The 21,565-nt window shown below is 39.1% G+C and overlaps 1 protein-coding gene across 1 annotated transcript in view; it reads left to right on the top strand.

The window, feature by feature from the left end:
• Positions 1 to 4,258: 4,258 nt before the first annotated feature.
• Positions 4,259 to 21,565, top strand: part of Naam (Nicotinamide amidase) — a 53,962-nt gene continuing 36,655 nt past the window's right edge. Inside the window, exons 1-2 of the mRNA XM_083119530.1 lie at positions 4,259 to 4,404; positions 8,643 to 8,772. Of these exons, the coding sequence (XP_082975656.1) occupies positions 4,280 to 4,404; positions 8,643 to 8,772 (255 nt within the window). The 5' untranslated portion in view covers positions 4,259 to 4,279. The remainder of the gene's footprint in view (positions 4,405 to 8,642; positions 8,773 to 21,565) is intronic.

Here is a 21,565-nt window from a genome sequence, read left to right as displayed (position 1 = left end):
AGGGCTGACTACTAAAAAATATATACCTAACCCCCTCCTTTCGAAAATCCTGGACACGCCACTGCGCACGGGTGATCAATTAGAGATGGAAGAGAGTAAAGAGTTGTAGGACTCCCTGCGAAAAATTAACCTGCTTTTCCTTCTATGAAGATCGGCTATTGTGAACCACCATAATCCGTGAGGTACGTACCCTAACAACCAAAGTTTTACACTGAAACTTGTACCTCGTTTTATCCCACAGATCATTAACACCTGTCTTACTGCAACAACTCAAGAGGTGTCGGGTGTCTTATATTTGCTTTATTTGATAATTTATTTTAATATTCATTTGCAGGGGGTTACACAGAATTTTTAATCTGAGGAAGAGTAAGGAAGAGTAAGTTCGTATTTAGAGGGTGTAAGTATAAATTTAGAGCCAAAATGGCCATTAGTTGGGTCTTTGTTAAAAGTTTAGGGTGTGTGTGTGGATAAATCACTGTTCTCGGTACCGTGGATCCAAGCCCCCTCCCCAATCGCTATATAAAGACCAGTGGAAATCTTCCATTCTTTTGTGTTTTTGTGAAGGGACGTAACAATCTTCAACTATTCAAAATTTCAACTTAAATTGATCCCAAGATATAGGTACAGACAGATATACGATAATTCGAAGAATAAATTTCTCGTTCAAAGTTTTCAACCCTGCTTCTCCGTGTTCGTCTGCTTCGAATGAGCTGCGATTGCGCATTACTAGCACAACAGAACACGTGGCCACGCCCCCTCCGCACATGCGATGATTTCATTCTTTTCACGTAATTAGGAGTCGGTTTCTCATGTCAGTCATTAACTTTGGAGCACGTAAGTCATCTGTTCATATCGAACAGAAAATATTCATTCCTACTTCAATTTCCCGGAGACTCGGTCAATGTCTCAAGAGGTAATTAAAATCCTGAATAGGATTACCAGACGTCCACTTTTACCCGGACGTATATACTTTTTCGGGTCCTAAAATGGTCCGGCGGGTTTTTAGGAAAATGGGGAAATGTCCTCTTTTTGGGGGGTATAGACAAATGCTTCAACTTCATGATTCGTAACAAAATTTGATATTTGTAAACAGTGGCGGCGATTAGGGGGGCGATGGGGGACAGTTGCTCTCCATTTTTGCTCCCGCACTGTACTAAACCTTATCTACTAAGGGAAAGTAAACTGTATTTGCCCCCTCGTTTTGGCACCTTGCCAAAATATTTCGATACGTATTTTTATTGGCATAAAAGTTTAAATCGAGGGGGGTAATTGCCCCTTTGTGCCCCTCCTGCAGGTGCTCTTGGCCATCTGGAAGAAAAATGCAAGAAATATATGAAAGCTAATTCCATGTTGAGTATCATTTTGTCCTACTCTTAGATTCTGTTAGCCTTGCTTTTCGTTACATCGATGTTTGATTCCCTGCCTCCCCCCCCCTAGAATTGGTTTCCGTTCAAGGTTGGGGGGCAATGCCGCCTGCCACCCACCTTGTGGTTGCGCCACTGATTTAAAAGAACAACTTAAAGTGCAATTTAATTTCCTGGAACTCGCAATTCATTAAGAGATTGTTCGTTGTAAAATTTCTTGGAGGCCGGGAAACAAAGCTTGTCTTTGACAGATTTCCATGGAGAAGAAACGAAAGGCTTCATGAACTCGACAGGCAACTCCGCGTTGAAAAGCAAGGCTTTGGATCGAATTGAAAGCAGTTAAAAGTCAACTCCTTCGACTTCGATACTTTAGCCAGAGGTTTCGGAACTCATTTCAACAGCTTTAGACAAGTTGACAGGTCACGCAGACGGGCCGCATTGCAGCAGCCCGAAAGGTCAGATGGCTCAATCAATCAGCCGTGCCTGCCACCATCTCTCGATTAATTACAAGTCTCGCCTTTCCTTCGGGAAACCAAATTACTTCGTGCTAAATCTGTCCGGTAACAGTTTGCGAAGGAGGTCGCTGTTTTCTTTTCGAACGAACTTTCCGACAGCCGGTCGCAGGGGCAGAATCGCCTCCGATCACGCCAACCGTCCCGTGCAAAGCGATGGCTTGCGTGGGTCGAGTCGAATGTTTCCCGCTCTTCTTCCATGTCAATAGACCCCCTCGGCACGGCAATTGATCGTTTACGAAAATGTCAACATCCTGAAGGTGAGCAAGAGAAACTCACGCGGCATATTTTTCTTACAATTGGCAGGGCTCGAAATGGAAATTTTAACGAAACGGAACGCTTTAATTTCGTTAACATGGTGTTGGTTCTCTAATCTCTTTTGTTTCTGATAACTACAGCGACCAGATTAATGACTATGAAATTAAATGACGCGCTGCATTACAATTAATAATAGTTGATATTAAATATTTACATAAATATAAGATAATATCAAGTATATTGGACACCAGTCTTCCAGAATATTCTCCCTTTTTAAAATTTATACAGACGGAAATCGTGAATGGTTGTCGGCACGCCCCGCCAGGGAATTTTTGTAAATATCAATACTTTGTCTTAATAATAATTATTAAAACATTAATTTGTTCAAGTAAAACATATTTCCATATTGTTATTTGGCGTTGTTCTTCAAAATGTCAACAAAACTTCTGCTCAGCTTAGTATCTGAAACATGAAAAGCATGCCGCAAAAACTATTTCATTAGGTTAGTTAATCAGAGAACCCAAAGATCTCGTGGAGGAGAATACTTCTGTCAGAACAATTAAATCCACGCCATAAAGCATTTAATTTAATTGTTGTTTTAAGTCCACTTTCTGCTAATCGGAACTGGACCTACAATTTAAAGTGGGATCCGAACCACTGTGTGCCTCCACCGGGTATCGAAGCCGGGACCCCTTGATTACAAGGCGAAGACACTATCACTGCGCTATCAGGGAGGCTCCAAAGTAAAGAATTTTAAGCAGAAATATATATTTTATGCGACTGCATAAACAGGATCACCTGATAATTTTATCTTATACTAGCTGATTGCCCGGCGTTGCCCGTGTATTTATTTATCCCAATCTTCTATTAGACAGAAAAATAATGAATTCTAACTATAGTGTAAAATGAACTTTGAGTTGAACGGCATTGGGAGTTTCACTATTCATTTTAGCGACCACGAAAACTATGGATTTCACACTAATGTCAGTCGTTTTACATGTCACCCCCTTCCCACCCCCGCCCCTAGCCTAAGGGGTGCAAGAGGTGTCTTGGAGTTGAACGGCATTGGGAGTGTCACTATTCATCTTAGTGACCCGAAAACTATTGATTCCATATTAATATCCGTCGTTTTACATGTCACCCCCTTCCCACCCCCTTCCCTAGGGGTGCCAGAGGTGTCTTGGAGTGGAACGGCATTGGGAGTGTCATTATTTATCTTAGCTACCCCGAAAACTATGGATTCGACACTAATATCGGTCGTTTTCGATTATTTTTACGTCACCCCCTTCCCACCCCACCCCTAGGGGTGCCAGGGGTGTCTTACTCCCTACAGTATTTCTTTCGAGATTGTAAGTAATACGTGTACCAAGTTTGGTTGAAATCGCTCCAGGCGTTCGAGAGTTTATGCCGGAACAAACACACACGTATATAAAAAGAAAATAGATTACGTAAATATTAACGTTATACTTTTAATGTGTTTAAGGTAAAATCCTGCTCTGCATAGTTTTAAAATATATCAAACCAATCATGAAAATAAAAGCGCACCCTTATTATAAACAGAAATAATAAGCTGAGTTCTTTAGTATAAACCTAATAATAAATTAGGGTGCCTTTTCACTTGAAAAATATCGCACCCCTTCCATACCCTTTGATCAAGGGCTAGGGAAATAAACTCATTTCAGTCGAAATACACACCCCTCTTCAGACCCTGGCACAGCCTGTGCACTTACATTCAATTGATTGATTGATTGATTGATTTAGTTTATTTTACTTCGCGTTTTGTGCCTCTTGGCTAATTTGCGAAGATGGGGATGAGTGATGAAATGATGAAATTGATGAATGGACATTCACAAACAACCAAGCCCGACCGGGATTCGAACCCGGGACCCTTGGCGTCGCAGCGCGATGTGCTAACCCCTCGGCCACAGGGTCGGGCTCTTACATTCAAATTGTAATAAATTACCACGTATCTATCAAAACGTTATGCTGCTCGCATCAACATTACGTTCTAATTTTAAGAATATGTTTACTGATAATTTAATGAAATTTCCTACCCTGGTAAGAAATGCTTGTTGTCGTAGGATGTGCTGCCATCTGGGAAATATTTCTACTTTGTGCCACTAACTTGAAATTTTCTGCTACAACATGAATCAGACACAAGAATGCAATTCGGTGACCGAGGAAGGGTATTTCGACTCCCTTCATCGCGAAACGAACGTGTTTTCCCCCGAAGATATGGAAGCTTGTTTCTCTGCCTTTGATAAAGATGGGTAAGTAATAAGACGAGACGAAAACTTGTCAATTCCTGAGAAGGGTTTGTTTACGTCATCTCGCCAACCCGATGTTGTTTTACTTGATATTGACAGTAAATATAGTTGTTTCATACAGATTAGCACCGCCACAATTAGATTTCATTGGCACCGAATAAGGTTATTAAGATATGTAAATAGTATCGGGGATTTTTGTTCATATTTTAGCTCGCAATCATGTTGCCGGTATTTTCTCCTGCAAGCCTCATGTGCTGTGACATCGAATCACGGGTAGATGGAACGCAAATTTCCTGTTGGGGAATGGTGAGATATGCCCAAGGAAGGAAACATATTCGATACATAATACTTATTGAATATGTGTTGCTCATGCTTTGATGAGCACTTAGTTACCTTCGTAGTTGAGTTAGCTTTATCAGCTATGACACTAAGATACGCTAGGTTCAAATCCTGTACAAGACATGGATATCTTTTGTGTGTGCGTTTCTCATCGTCGTCATTATATCTCTGAAGTTTAAAAATGTGAAAATCAAATGTGATCAATTTTAATGAAACACCAGTCTAAGTTAAGGTACGTACAGTGGTGACACCGAATCACATACTAATGAGGTTATGAGGTTCATATTTTAAAAATAGTGTGACCACACTAATTTCTTGCCATTTACAATAAATGTTCTCATGACGCCCCAAGCATTTCATTGTCACAGAGTTATTTACAAAATACATGCCACTAAAATTTTTCACAACAGTCCTGAAATATTATTATCACAACCCTAAATGTGAACTTGAAAAATTCTGGATAAACCCTGGTCATCAAATTTTTGTAGGGTGGGAGGGTCCAAACATGAACATATTAGAAAATTATATCCATTGGGAAATTTCTACTCAATCCACGAAAAAGTGATGGTAACACTTTCATATAGGTGTGACGGATTTCTTACTTTTACAGGAAAAAGTACTTACACAAATCATATTCTGTAGCGTTGTGGAAGTTCATGAATGTAGTTTTGATCAATTTTATTGCGAATGCATGTTGTTTTCTGCGAAAATCTCTGTCCGACATGCTGTTGCTGCTGCCGCCATTTGCTTTCGGCATGAGTTTACAATACCGGACCACTCTCCAATTTCTATAAAATTTCCCCTACTTACTAATTTCGGTGTCCTGATGACGTATCTGTAGTTCATATTTGGCGGTCACTTGTTAAAATTGTACATTTACGTGTACAACTTGTAAAATAACCTTGCGATTTACCACGGTGATTGTCCATACACAGCAATTCGGAACCATCTTTCTTTCGCAATTAATTAGCTAATGGTCTTCCTTTACGCACAACAATCTTGTTGACGACAGACGAGGAATACCTACGAGGTTAGGTTAGGCCTGTTAGGTTAGGTTCCATTAGCATAAATACAAAGAAAAATTAATATTTTAGCTAAGAGAACTATACCTTATCTTGCCTGTTGATTTCTTCATGTTGGGAAAATGGCGTCTTCCGTGGAGCTATTGTTCTTATGGTAGGGTTACGTTACGTTAAGAAAACATAGTTTATTTCATTTTTTTCTCGATTTCCATACTTGACCGCCAATTATTACATGCAGATTCGTGATTAGGAGTTCATAATTAGTGAGTAGGCGAAATTTCATAGAAATTGGAGAGTGGTCCGGTATTGTAAACTCGTTCCTTTGCTTTCTGCACGAGAGCACAATGTTTCACTATAACATGACGTGTCGAGTATTTTTATTTTTTAAAAAAAAAATTTAAACTATGCTTGCCCAACCTAACCTTATGGGAAATTGTTTGTGGGGCTAACGTCAATGGTTTGCGAGGTATTAGCATAATTTCAAATCTGGGCACGAAAGTATTTTTCGGTGAACAAGGTTGCAACACTGCATAAATCGACAAAACACTCGCACGATGAACCAGTACGCTATCGCCATAATGTGTGTTACAGAATCGAAATAACGAATAACAGTAAGTACTCGTAAATGTAAGAAATATACATTATTTTCATTAGAAATTCATTATTTCACCTAAAGAAATGTTCCGCAATGCAGAATAGTGTGTTAGCAATGTAAAGAAGTGTGAAATAAATGATTTATAGGTGTCACACCTATATGAAAGTAGTACTAAAGTGATAACTAGATCAACAGTTTTTAATTTCCTTTTTTACGTTTCATAGTAAATATGTAGGTACTTGTTTACTATCCGTCAGACAGATTTCTTCATTTCTACAGAAGAAACTACTTACCGTAATAAGTTCCTGTAGTATTGTCTAACATCGGGAAGGTGTTTTGTGTGAAATTCAGGTAAGTTTTCCGTATCCTGGAAACTGATTTCTTCAGATTTAAAAGTTTGGGCCTCATTTGGGGGCAGGTGACTCCGGCCAATTTCTAACATGCCTTTAACAGGGAGTCTACAGAAAAAACCGGAGCGGAGGCGGGGCAGCGTTAGCGGTTGGGGGTGGTAAGTCAATTACCCCGGGGGCAGAGCCCGGAATCGGTGGGAAATTTGAGTCAGAAATTTCAAACTAAAATAATTTTTTTTGTTTAAATTTTGCACCGATTCTGGGATGGATAGCCCCAAAAACCATTCACGGAATGTTCCGCAAAGCAGATAGGTTAGTACGAATGTCAAAAACTGACGAAACTCAGAAGTTATAGGTGTCCGACAGATCGTAAACTTTTACCAATATTTAATATTGATTATGTTACTCTATTTTTTATTAACTCTTCATACAAAACTATTTTAAAAAATAGGTGGAAATTGTAGTCAAAATATTTACTTTGTGTGATCTCTTGCACAGAAATCTCATTTTTGAAATTTTAAGATAGCTCAGAACAATTTATTATTTGTTTTATGTCATAGAATACTTTTAAATATGAAGTTAAATTAACAACAAAGTGCCAAAGACAAGCCCCCACAAAGAAACCTGACACCAGCTTCCCCTCCCAATACGTAAACTGTCCTGAATGAGACTATGTTGCAGGCCAGTAGCTAGAATTGATCTCCAGGGTGGCCTTTGTAAAACATATTTCAAAAGTTTATCAGTATCAAATGAAGGTATTGTGTTTGTGTGGGATGCGGGAGGCATTAAGTTAATATGAAATTCAGAAATATCATGCAAATACTACAGTTCTTTTTTCTAGATCTTCTAAAACATCTCTTGAAGTGTTCTGATATCATCCCTTACTAAACACTCCATACTATTTTTGATGATGCAGATATTTATGTCATACAAGAGAAAATGCACGATATTCAATCATAGTGCCTACAATACATTTCACCCCTGCCGAAGCAATAAAACTTTGTTCCCAAAACTTGGAAGCTGTTGACCTTTGACACAGATGTGGAAGGAATATAAATGATAGTCACAGATTTCTGTCTAAACGGGAGGCTGCAATAGGGGAAACAAGGGTACAGATAAAGAAGCTTTCCTATGAAAACTCTAAAGTGTAGAGAATCTTCTGTATGCTTGCTGCTACTTAGACTTTGGCTCATAAACCAGAAGTACGAATGTATGAGTAATAGCTGCTGTTCATGTTCTGTGAATGTATCCTTCGAGTTGTGAGCAAAATAATGTCTGCTGTCTACATTTTCACTCTTCACGGCATACAAAGTATACAAAATAGTTTTACCTAATATCAAGGGGGCTGACGGCAGTGCCAGCCCTCCGCCTGGTCCCTGCTTGTCTATGGGCATGCTACCTGGTAACTTTTCAACCCAAATCCAATGTCTCTTGCAACCTCTCATACTCATTCCCACCCCTCCCACTTACCTTTCGCATTATCCCCTTCCCCCCACACACACACAACACTAGCTCTGCCACTCACATATTTTGACAAGCTCTACGAGAGAAGCACTGTTTTTCCTGACAACTTTATCTTCACTCTTGACCTAGCAACCTTGCAGGCCCAACACTTACTTCCATTTCCCCCATGCTTTACCTATGTTTGAAAATGTGGCATGAAGCCATGGATATTTAAATATTTCCAGTTGATGAGTGTTTCATATTTGCTTAGAATTTTTAAATCAATTTTAATAGCATCCGAAGAACAAAGGCTTGTATTTTTCATATTTTGAAAGACAGTAAGATTATGAAACATTAACCAGTTACAGATGTCTTTACATGCTTAGTCTGAGGAATTTACATTCAGATAGTGAAGTGAAATAATATGAAAATGTAGAATGTGGTAGTTGATGGCTAATTCTTAATTTTTTTTTTTTTTTTTTTTTGTTTAAGTGATGGAAACTTAGATTTAACTGAGTTTGAAGCATTGTGCCGTGCATTGTTCCGAAATGATCGTGGGAGAATTTACAGTCTTGAATCCAATCAGCTTCAGGATATGTTCAATGTCTTTGACAAGAATCGGGTGAGTGTTGGAATTAATTTTTGTTGTATATTTGTGTTTAAACAGTGTGTTCGTTGCAGTAGATTTCAACCATATTAATCAATCTTTGTTTTCTGTAAGTTTAGTGCTTGATTTTCTGTTGTTTTAGAGTTGCAGGACAATTTGTATTATTCAAGAGAATAAAAGTACAGATGGAGCCGTTACCCACTGTACCCCCTCGAGAGTTACGTTGAATTTTTTTAGTTGATAGATTTCTATGTTTTGCATGTTGAAAATTGGTTTCAGCATGTTGAAAACACAAATAACATACATATTTGATCCAAAAGTATGGCCCTTGTATGTAAAAACCTGCAATCTCTAATTACTTTTGCTGCTTTTTGTTAGTGAAAACCAGTTGTACGTACACTCACATTACTAAGAAACACACGAAAATGATCACACCATCAACATAAAATTATAAGCACCAATAAATCTAACACTCCTAACGATAATTTCACTTCTGTTTTGGTTTCATAAGTTTTCAGTCCTTCATGTTTGATTTACTTCATTTTAAAATACATTTATGAAACTGTAGGCAACATCCCATCTACTAATGTTGTGGAATGCTATGTTAATAGCCTTCGGTCTATTCTGCTTCATGCTAAGCTAACAGTCATACTTTACTTCACAATAACTCTTCTGTATGAACTAAAAACAACATAATCTTCATAAACTATGCAAATATATTTCACTTTCTTGAGGGTTTTAAAGGGTCAAGGGTACCATACAGATTAGTTTTTTTATATTTCCTTGGGACTCAGTTCTTAAGGAAATGAAAATGCACTAAAATTACATATTGGATGCCCAGCTTATGTGTGTGTCATTCAATGTGCATAAACTTGGTGAGTGAACCTTATATTTGTGGGAAGTGTGTTTTAAATTTTATTTTAATATGCACCGTGATTTGCTTCTAAGAATTAAACTGTAGGCATAGTTCCAATTAACCCTTAACCTGAACCATGTTTTTTTTGTGAGTAATCCAAACCACCCAGTCTGTCAGACAGAACTCATATTTTCTTTTTTTACATCCAATTTATTTATTTTTTGTTAATAACACAAAATATTTGTTCTGTGAGCCTTAATTATCAACTTCCAATTATTTTATGTATGTAAGTTTCAATAAATAAGAAGGAATATTTATTGTTTATTTAGAACACAGTAAAAATTGGTCTACCTGCAGCCTTCTTTCAGAACATGGTAAGCATATTTTCATGAGCAGATTTTAAAATTGAGGAGTACAAAAGAAATATGAGAAGAGCCCTTAGCTCAGTAAGTGATGATGTTTTGGTGGTTCAACACTTCTCCATGTGTATGGGTTGCCTCTCGCGCTGCCAAACTAAAACTGCGGAGCTGATAGAGGGCCGTCTGACACGTCAAGTGAAGTTGGCTCTGGTGGAGAACCGGTAACGACACGAGCAGGAACTTCACTGTCGTCCAGAATCCGTTTTCATCATTGTCACTACTTGTCCCTAAATCTCCACCATCCTGCGACTCAGAAGAATAAATGGGATCAGCGTCAGAGTTGTCGATTGTCTCGGAATCAGCACTGTCATCCTCGAGTTCAGACTCTGTTTTCTAATAGTTCCCTCCCTAACAGCTTCGTCAAAATCAATGTCTGTGACTCAGAAAATGGCTCGTTTTCTTTCTTGGGCCATGGAAACATTGTTCACAAAAGTACAACAAAAGAAACAAAAACAAACTCTTCACAAATGTACACAACTATAACCACGCTGTATTACGGACCGATGGGATTCCGACATAACCCGAACAACCCTGTCTCACAGACCCTGTATCCTCACAAATAAGCTACCATGCTGATCGGTATTCAATAAGCCATTGATACGGGTTGGCTCGTCAGAGGTAAACGTATGGGGGAAAGGTACTGGGAGTTTCAGGGTGGAGAGCACAACAGTGTTGTCGCACAAGCCCGATGAAATTTTCAGGGGGTCTGTCAGACTGATGGTTCGAGTTAAGGGTTAAGTGGATTTGAGTAAAGTTTGAGCTTTTTGCTAGTGAGAATTGTATTATGTAGTCATTGCTTGAGTGAAAGAAGTCACTAGTCAAATGGGTGTCACAACAGTAAACGTTTTTTTCTCATTCTGGCTCTGTAACAAAAGTGCAGTACTGTTGTCAGCATCAGCATAATGGATCCAGCATCTTGAAGCAGTAGCGTTGCGTGAAGTATGGTTGTTCACACCAAGCCTAAATTAAGATAAATTTTTACCTCTCCCTCAGACTGAGGTGGGCTACAAATGCATGGAAAATCAATTGTTGATCACAATCACAGAGAAAAAAATGGTCAATGTGAGTAACACTGATTAATTGAATGTACAACATGGTTAAATTATAGAAAAATAATGAAATAAAGTAAAACAAGAAATATTAGTATAATAATGCATGTTTTATGAAGAATACGAACCTGGGACGTTGTATTGTGCTAGCCAGAGTGCCGAGTGAAAATCCATTTACTTAACACAGGTCAATTTTCATTTATTTCAATTATCGTTTCCGCTTAACACCCTCCTCGCCCGTCAATACAATCAAAAATGAAGGAAAAATTACTAAGGTGGACAATGCATTTTTTCCAGTTTGAATTACTGAAATGCCTTAGTTCTCTCCTTATTAAGTGATTGAAATTATTCCACTAACCATGATACCAACAAATTATTATTATTGTCTTTTCAATTTCAATAGTTATTTGTAATTTAACAGCAGCTTTCCTGTATTTCATTGGTAAGTCTCTGGCAATGCTCAAACTTCATGATGTGAATTGAAATACGCGAAACTTAAAATTATTATCTTAAAGTTTACCTGTAGGAGTTTATAACAATTATAATTTATTTTCAATAGAAATATAATGGATATTTATCCATACTTGTTTACATGTGTACCAAGATAAATGTTATTTTCTACTAGCAGTGTCTTAGTCTTCTTTCTTTTTGACGCCTCTACATTATCTAAAGGTTTAAGCAACACATTTAAAATATCGATATAAGTGTAAATCTGCTCATTATAGTGTTTGAAAATAAAACCTTCGCCATGCAACTGCAAGGCGTGACAACTTTTTACATTGTAGTTGTTGAGGAAGTTTGCAGCCTTAATTTTTGGTGAAATGAATTAGAAAGGAAAGATATTAGGTTAAAACATCAAAGATCTTAGGAATTACTATAACAATGCAAACAGTGCCTGCATAATATGTAGCTACTGCTTACTTTTCTCTAAATACAGAAGCTAAAGGAAACAAAAAATAAAATACGAGGTGCATCCAGAAAGTAAGTTTCCCTATTTTTTCCCCGTGAAAGTAAACATAATGAGCCATGTAAATTGCGCATGCGCAGCAGAGCTAAGACGTATCAATCATATGCCAGGCAGACAGATCCCACCCTGCGCCAGTAGCGAGGCAGCAGTGGTCCGAAGTGGAAGCTCGTATTCCTTCTCCCGCCGCATGCCAGTAGCGAGGCAGCAGTGGTCCGAAATGGAAGCTCATATTCCTTCTCCCGCTGCATGTGAGGTTCGGTCGGTGATAAAGTTCGTGAATGCACAAAGCATTGCTCCAATTGACATTCATCGTCAGCTCTGTGAGGTCTATGGGCCGAACATTATGAGTAAGCAGATGGTGCGTCGCTGGTGTCGGCAGTTTTCGGAAGGTCGTCAAAGTGTCCATGATGAAGAGCACAGTGGGCGTCCGTCCCTCATCACTGATGTTCTGGTTGAGCTGGTGCGGCAGCGCATCGTAGAGAACCGTCGCTTCACGATTACGGAGTTGAGTAGCCTTTTTCCGCAGATATTGTGATCCGTGTTGCATGAGATTGTCACGCAGCGCCTGCTGTTCAAAAAATTGTGTGCCAGGTTGGAAGCCGAAAAACCTGACTCCTGAACAGAAAATGAAACATTCAGGAGCAGCACTGACATTCCTGCAATGGTACCATGTTGACGGCGATGATTTCCTCGACAGGATCGTCACGGTCTATGAAACGTGGATTTCGCACTTCACCCCAAAAACCAAGCAGCAGTCAATGCATTGGCGGCATAGTGGATCTCCGGTCAAGAAGAAATTCAAACAGATGCTGTCGGTACAGAAAGTGATGTGCACCGTGTTTTGGGACAGGAAGGGCATTTTGCTCATTGACTTCCTCCCCAGAGGTGAAACGGTGAATGCTGACAATGACAGTGAAACACTAAGGAAATTGCGACGTGCCATTCAAAACAAGAGGCGTGGCATGCTTACTGCAGGTGTTGTGCTCCTCCATGACAATGCTCGTCCACATACGGCTCGGCGCACAGCAGCTGTTTTGACGGAATTTGGCTGGGAGTTGTTTGATCATCCACCTTACTGTCCTGGTCTGGCTCCCAGCGATTTCCACGTTTTCTTGCACCTCAAGAAATTCCTGTCCTCCGGTGAGCGTTTTGGCAACGACGAAGAGCTGAAGACGTCTGTCACACGCTGGTTCCATTCACAGGCGGCAGAGTTCTACGACAGTGGGATCCAAAAGTTGATACCACGATACGACAAGTGTCTCAATTCTGGTGGTTGCTATGTTGAAAAATAGCTGAACCTTTGCTGTACCTGTTGCCAATATATGGTTTCCTGAAACTGTTTTTTTTTTTTTTTTTAAAAATAGGGAAACTTACTTTCTGGATGCGCCTCGTACTTAGGAATAGCAAAAAAGAAATCTTCCCTCCGCCGCTATTTGCATATTCCCCCAACATTTAACAGTTGCTGCCATCTGTTGACAGTTTCTTTCGGAAGGTGCAGGTGCTCCGGTTTCCAGTTTTCCCTCTTGGTTTCTCTTAGCTTCTTCGGTAGAGCTAGAACACAGGAAGAATACAGCAGAGGGAATTCGTAGCGTCAGATGTGCGCCGGGTTCTCGCTGTGTTGCAAAGATTTTATGAACAAAAGAAGCTGTTTTGTAAAATAACTATCTTGAAATGTAGTGTTTTATAAAGCAGAAATGGAAACAAATTGAAGTTTTTTACATTTTCAGTTGGGGAGTCTTGTGCTCCGTGAACCCCCTTCAGGCGATGCCTCTGTCTTGAAGTATAGGTTTCTATGAGAACTTAGTATATTGCTATTTATGAAGGGTAAAAATGTGAGAGAGTATACAGAATTCACAGGAAAGAGGCTTTTCTAAGGTATGAAAGGATTACTTAGAGCTCCATGGTTTTTAGCCTGAAATACTGTCAACTACTTTGAATAGTAATTTTTAATTATTAGTTTCCCCTGTTCTGATAATTTGTGCTGTGTTACCTGTGTGCAGGGGTTGCATTTGAATTCCTATGAAGTGGTCTCTGTCAGTTATTCCCCTACAGCAGGCTGGGGCAGCACAGTTGGCACAATCAAATATCTGAAATTGCTCCTGTTATATTTCTTAGCTGTGTGTTTGTGATCGCATGGTCTTTACATTACATTATTTCAGTATGATGTCTTGTATCAACCCAATAAATACTGTTTATTACAGAGGCTTTCAAAGTTTGTGCCATGGCCAGAGGCGCAACCATGATTTTTTTTGTCTGCGGGGGCAAGTACCAGGATAAATGTACCAATAATAATAATAATGTTATTTTTATAACACCATTAAGCCTTGTTTCCATGATATGAAAAACTCAATATGCAGACCAAGGCAGAAGGAAGAAAAGGGGCACGGGAGAATTGGAAGAGAAAGAAAAAGAGAGGAGGTTTAGAATAAGGAGTATGGGGAAGACCACAAGAAAAGATATGCAAAGTGCTTAGGAAAGTGGGCATTAAAACTTACAGGAAGGGAGGGAGAAGCATCTTAAGAATAGCGAAGAATGCAAACAATAAAGAGGAAAACAGAGAAGAGGAAGGGATTATCTACGAAGTGAAATGTAAAGAATGTCAGTGTGTGTACATAGGAGAAACGAAAAAGAGGCTGAAAGATAGGTTGAAACAACTTAGGGATGATGTACGACTTGAGAGAGAGAGAGAAATGCGATATTTAAACACACAAGAGAAACAGGACATGACATAGAGTGGGATGAGGCTAAGCAGATAGGAAGGGAGAAGAGAATGCTAGTGAGAAAATGGAAGGAGGCCAAGGAAATAGAGAAGAAAGGTGAAGAAGACACAATGAACTGGAATGGGGGACTGAAGATAAACAAAGAATGGAAGAAGGTGTTAGAAAGAGTGGAAAGGTCAAGAGAGAAAGAGGAGAGAAGAAGGAAGAAAGGAAAAAGAGTCCAACCACATTCCAGATGAAAGAAAATGTTTAGCTAAATCGCCTGTCAGGTGAATGTACAGTTGACAAGGGAAGGCCACCTGCTAGAATGTTCCAGGAAAACAACTTTCTAATAGTCTGGAGGGGAGTAATTTTTGTGTATATATATTGTCCTGTTTTGTACCTTGTTACATTTGTACTTGGTGCAGAGTCGGAAGAAGACCTTGCTAGAAGGTTGAAACGTTACGTTTAGTTTGTTTTATAATAAAATAAATTTCTGCCTTGGTCAGCATATTGAGTTTTTCACTATTATTATTATTATTATTATTGATTTCCTTTGTTTACTTCGCTTATTGTGCCACTTTCGGCTAATTTGTGTAGATGGGGATGAGTGATGGTTTGATGAAATTGATGAATGCACTCTCACAAACATCCATGCGCAAGCCGGAATGCCTACGGTGTCCTCTACTCAGAGTTAGCCTTCCACATAGTTCCCATCACGTTCAACGCATTTGCGCCAGCATTTTACCCAGACCTCAAAACCAGTTTGGAAAAAATTCCATACAACACTCCGTGACCCTCCGTTTCAAAGCTGTTTTAACCTCCTGCACTTCTTCGAGTCTCTTGCCATGAAGGACAGACTTATCGTATCCCAACCTCTCAATAATTGCCTGTGCTGACCCATAGGACACGTGCACTGTATTAGCAATTACTTAATGGTGATGCGTCTATCCGCTCGAATGAGCTCATCAACCCTGTGTTGGTGTTGATGGCCTGTCACTCCTTGGCTTGTCCACACTTTGTTTCTCCCTCTTTGAACTAAGTAATTAAGTCTTATAGGTGATTATCAATGTGGATTTAAGTGTAACAGATCATCTACAGATCAAATTTTTCACATCAGACACACACCTGAAAAAAAGTGGGAATATAATCTAAATGTCCATCAGCTATTCATTGATTTAAAAAAAGCATATGATTTGGTCAAAAGAGATAAATTACATAATATATTAATCGATTCTTATTACCTAAGAAGCTTGTTAGTATGATAAAAGTATGCACCAGTGAAACAGAAAGTAAAATTCGTGTGGGTATTAATGTGTCTGACAAATTTACAATTCATGATGGGTTAAAACAAGGAGATGCATTATCTCCATTGCTCTTTAATTTTGCCTTAGAATATGCTGTTAGGAAGGTGAAAGAAACTAACGATGGACTAAAGTGGCTCAGTTGTTAGCATATGCAGATGATGTAGACTTATTAGGGGATGATATAAATACAATTAAGAATAATGCTAAAATATTTTTCAAAACTGCTAAAGAGATAGGTTTGGAAGTTAACAAAGAGAAAACTAAATATACGAGGGTAACTATTTATATTTTGAGCCTAACAATGAAAAAACAGGAATTTGGCATTCAAAACTGCTTTATTGTTTTTCGAAGTATTCTCCTTTATGGTCAATACACTTTTGCATTCGTTCGAACTATTTGTCAAAGCAGCTTTTCCAATCTTCTTGAGACACCTCCATAATATGGTTTTTGAACGCATCAACGGCATCTTCCGCCGACGAAAATCGTTGTCCACGCAATTTATTCTTGACATTCGGGAACAAGAAGAAGTCATTGGGTGCCAAATCAGGACTGTACGGCGGATGACCCATCAATTCGATTTTTTGACTGTTCATAAAGTTGGTTGTTAGACGAGATATGTGAGACCGCTGGCATTGTCTTGATGAAGAATGATCCGACGGCGTTTGTTTGTTTTCCGTATTTGACCGAAGACCTCTGGCAAACAAATTGTTGTGTACCATTCAGAGTTGACCGTTCTACGTTCCTCTAAAGGCACAGTTGCCACATGACCAGTTTTCCCGAAAACACAGGCGACCATTTGTTTCGATGTGCTTCGAGCGCGAACAACTTTTGTTGGATTGGGTTCATCTTGAAACACCCATACAGTCGACTGCTGTTTACGTTCCGGCTCATATGCATATATCCATGATTCGTCACCTGTTACAATCTTATATACATCTTTTGAAGCACCACGATTGTATTTATTGAGCATTTGTTTGCACCAATTGACACGAGCGTCTTTTTGAGTTTTTGTCAAATTGTGTGGGATCCAACGAGAACATACCTTTCTCACAGCTGAATGATCATGTAATATTTTATATATGCTGGTGGAACTAATGCCTATGGTTGCCTAAATCTCACAGTATGTCACATGACGATCTTGCAGTATTAGGTTTTGCACAGCATCAATGTTTTCTTGAACAACAACTGATTTTGGACGACCTTCGCGAATCTCGTCGGTGAGCGAATGGCGGCCACGATTAAATTCGTTATACCAGCGTTTCTCAGTGGCAAAGGATGGGGCTTCATCGCCAAATGTGGAAGTAAGTTGATCGATGCACTCTTGTCTTGATAATCCACGTCGAAAATCGTAAAAAAATCATTGCACGAAAATGTTCACGAGTTAATTCCATTTTATTATTGTCGTGCAATCACCAAGGCAACATAAACAACACAAATGAAGCTATTGACAAAACATTTGAAGTACGTTATGTTCAATAATGCCAGATGATTCCGTGCAAACGTCAAATCGTGCCTAACTTCAATCATTGTTGCCAAGGCTTAAAATATAAATAGTGGCCCTCGTATGCTTACAGGCCGAAACCAAGTGTTAGGTAATAATCAAAATCTAATTATTGATAACAACTCATTTGAACCAGTTTCCAAATTCAAATACTTAGGAGTAATATTAACAAATGAAAATTATATTAAAGAGGAAATAAAAAGTAGGCTTAATTCAGGAAGTGCACGTTACTTCTCTCTTTACTTAACTTTATCTTCTCGTTTAATATCTAAGAAACTAAAAGTAAAAATATACAAAACAGTAATTTTGCCTGTAGTATTATATGGGTGTGACACTTGGTCCCTTACATTGAGAGAGGAACATAAATTGAGAGTATTTGAAACTGAGATCCTTTGGAAAATATTTGGACCTAAAAGGGATGAGGAGACAGGTGAGTGGAGAAGGTTACATATTTTAGAACTACATAATTTGTATTCATGTCCAGATATTATTAGAATAATTAAATGAAGAAGACTTAGGTGGGCAGGCCATGTGGCACGAATGGGAGAGGAAAGAGGAGTTCACAGGATTCTTGTTGGGAAACGTGATGGTAAGAGACCTATAGGAAGGCCATGACGAAGATGGAGGGACAACGTTGAGATGGACGGACCTAAAGGAAATTGGTAGAGATATGGAAAAGAGTATATAGATCTTGCTCAAGATAGGGACAGATGGAAGGCCTGTGTTGCTGCAGCCATGAACCTTCGGGTTTAAGAAGGCTAGAGAGTTAGTTAGTTAAAGGAGGTTAAAACAGCTCTCAAACTGTGGGGCAGGGAATGTTCTGTGGTATTTTTCCAAACTGGTTTAGAGGCCTTGGTAAAATGCTGGCGCAAATGCATCGAATATGAGGGGAACTATGTGGAAGGGTAACTCTTAGAGGACACCCTAGGCAAACTATATGTGCGTTCATTGTGTCAATATATCCATTATTAAACAAATTATACCTCAACAGGCAAAACTTATTGATGCCCCCTCGTAGCTCATCAGTGCTAACAAAATTTTCATAAAGCATCCCCTAGCCATGAGCATCTAGAATGATGCTCCCTGCCCCCATGGTAAATTAAAATCAACCAATAATTATATGTTTCACACATAAAACTTCATTTCAGTCACAGTAATGTGTGTTAATTTTTGCAAGGGAGTTGCAGGAACATGATAACTTCAAACTTAAGCAATGTTTTATGAGGAGACAACACTATTATGAGGAAAAATGCACTCGTTTACTCTCTCCTGCTGGAAAAATCCTGTGGACGTCCATGCCTCCAGCTAGGATAATTTGCATAAGTATCCCCTACTCAACGTCATTCCCTCCCAGGATCATGCGCAGCTAGGAATTTCTACTTCGAACACTGAGTATCACAAAATCATAACACACTAGAAAAGAATCAGTGGTTCAACAGAAAAGTCCACAAAATTTCAATAAGGATGAACTTAACTTCACAAAATCCCCCAAACAATGGTGTCATTTAATTCACACACACTATATCCTGTGCGAGGTGTGTACGCCTTTATGACAAGGGGATAAATACCCCCTGGGTCTCAACTCCTGCTAAGTTTTTGAGCCCTTTGAAGTGTACGACAATTTAATAAAAAGAAAATCAATTACCTTATTTGCCGGCATATAAGATGCACTTTCCCCTTTAAAAAAAGGTCTAGAAAAAAGGGTGCATCTTACACGCTGATACTCAGTTTTAGAGTACGGGAACTCAGATTTTGATTTAGAAGAGGTTTCAAGTGATTCTTCATTTAGCTCTGGAGATTAATGTTGGGGTTTTGACAAAATATTAAAATCTATTCTTTCCTTGTTAGATTACGTAAGTTATTTGTTGAAAGTGGACATGCATATTACATATTAGAAATACTATAAGTTAACTATAATGTTCGGTGAAAGACTTCTACCTCAAAAAAGGTCACCACTAGACTACCTCCCAACACATTAAAAATATATATAAATAATTAAATAGCTGTGGAGTTATTTGTTTATGCACACTGACTCGTACAATACTACTAACTCTGTTGATATTAGGACTGAGTCAATACCGATGCCGATGTATCAGTTGGAATTTATTTACCGATACTTTTCCAGCGTTTTGGTCTTTCACGGACTCTGCGAGTATAATTATCCTGAAAATTATGCAAAATTCGAAATTTATTTTTATTTGGCACCAGTTTTGTGTGAAAAACTGAATTTTGTGATACCATAACACGTAATTTAATATTCTGATGTAATTCTCAAATATTTAAAGCAAATAACCTTGTAAATTGATGCATATAATTAAGAGTTTTTTTGTTTTGAGTCAACTTGGTGCGCAGAAGGGCTAATCCACAGTTTGAAATGGGATCCACCACAAGATAAAAAAAAAAAATAGGGTCTTTCAATGTAGTGTTCACCTCAAAGAATTTTGAGTTCAAATTGTCATTGTTGACCCATATCTGTTTTGTAAATCAATATTTTTTTATAAGCGACACTATATGTTGAATTTCTAGAGTTATGTAAAATTTTAGGAGCACAGAGATAGCATTGTGGGGCCCCTACACCTCTGGGATCCTCCACATTGCAGGGGTTGCGGGAGCAACTGCTACGCCACTGGGGCCGACTGTACCCTCTCGAGATAATTTTTTTCATTAACTGAGGGTTTCGGTGTTTTATGAGAGAAAGCTATTTGCGACTAAAGTTATTCGGATCGGAGCATCGACTGTTAAAAAGGAATTTACCGGGCCGTGGGCTCACGAAGGTTGAGAACCACTGCTCTAGTTGTCTTAAGAACATCCAGTAACTGGAAACTACTGTTGTCGCAAGGTCAAGAAAACCAATCTTTTACCAACCAGCAACATCTGAAAGAAATATGAAACAGGGTTGAAAAAATAAAAAAAATAAGCATGGTAACGAAAACACAGGTTGAAAAAAAAAACATGGTGGCAAGATGACAGGATAAAAAAGAAGCCATGGTCGCAAAATGACAAGGTTGAAAAATGCCATGGTCGCAAAATCACAGGGTCGAAAAAAGAACGGCAAAAGAAATAGTAAGCGTGTTGTCATAACCATTTTCATTCAGTCTGTTGTCTACAATGCGATGATCATGAATTGAAATATAAACTATAACAAGCAATGGACAACATCTGCAGAATGTAATCAAGGGGTACCGGTTTCGATACCCGGTGGAGGCACATAGTGGTTCGAATCCCACTTTAAACTGTAGGTCCAGTACCGATTAGCCTTACTGTGCATAAAGTGGACTTAAAGCACCAACTCAATCAAAAACATCTGCAGAATTCCATACCTTAATACATCACAGGATGCAGAATAGCGATGGACAATTTGCATACTATTATGTTTGCCGTTGGCTGTACATAGTGTAAAATTTGTGATATAATATTGTAATCCCCCCCGAGTGCCTCGAACTAAATGAAAGGATCGAGAGAAATAGCCGGAAGTACCTGAAGCAGTATGGTGCCCAGGATTTTCGAAACGAGGGGATGTTTACGTATTCTTTTGGGGGGGGTTGGCAGTCCTCATTTACCCACCTTTTCCTGCCTTTGGCGTTCTTTTTTCTCTTTTAGGAATACAGGGCCAAATGGGGAATATGATACCCCCCTCCTGGTGGAACGTCACTGACCTGAAGCCACGATTTTTTAAACTTAGCAGCGGCCGGCTGCTTGGAGACGACGAGGGGATGGGGTCGTGGGGAAGTAGAAATGGAAGTCTTCTATTTCCCTTTCACCGGCAGCCTGTATCTGATAGAACGTCCTGCCAGCCCGCCTGTTGATTGTGCCGAGAAGCGCGTGAAAGTGAAACATGAACTGTGGCTTCGACAAGACAGTGATAATGCTATATGAAAATAATTAGAGATAAGATCGATTGATATGTCACTGTTGACTCACTACTCTTCAGTGCACGTCAATGTTACCGACAGAATTGCCGCCCCTCGTGGCGGAGAGGTTAGCACATTGCGCTACGACGCCAGGAGGCC

The sequence above is a fragment of the Lepisma saccharinum genome, chromosome 3, assembly GCF_977018435.1.
Source record: "Lepisma saccharinum chromosome 3, izLepSacc3.1, whole genome shotgun sequence".
Taxonomy (NCBI): domain Eukaryota; kingdom Metazoa; phylum Arthropoda; class Insecta; order Zygentoma; family Lepismatidae; genus Lepisma; species Lepisma saccharinum.
This window is presented reverse-complemented; position numbering and strand designations above follow the sequence as displayed.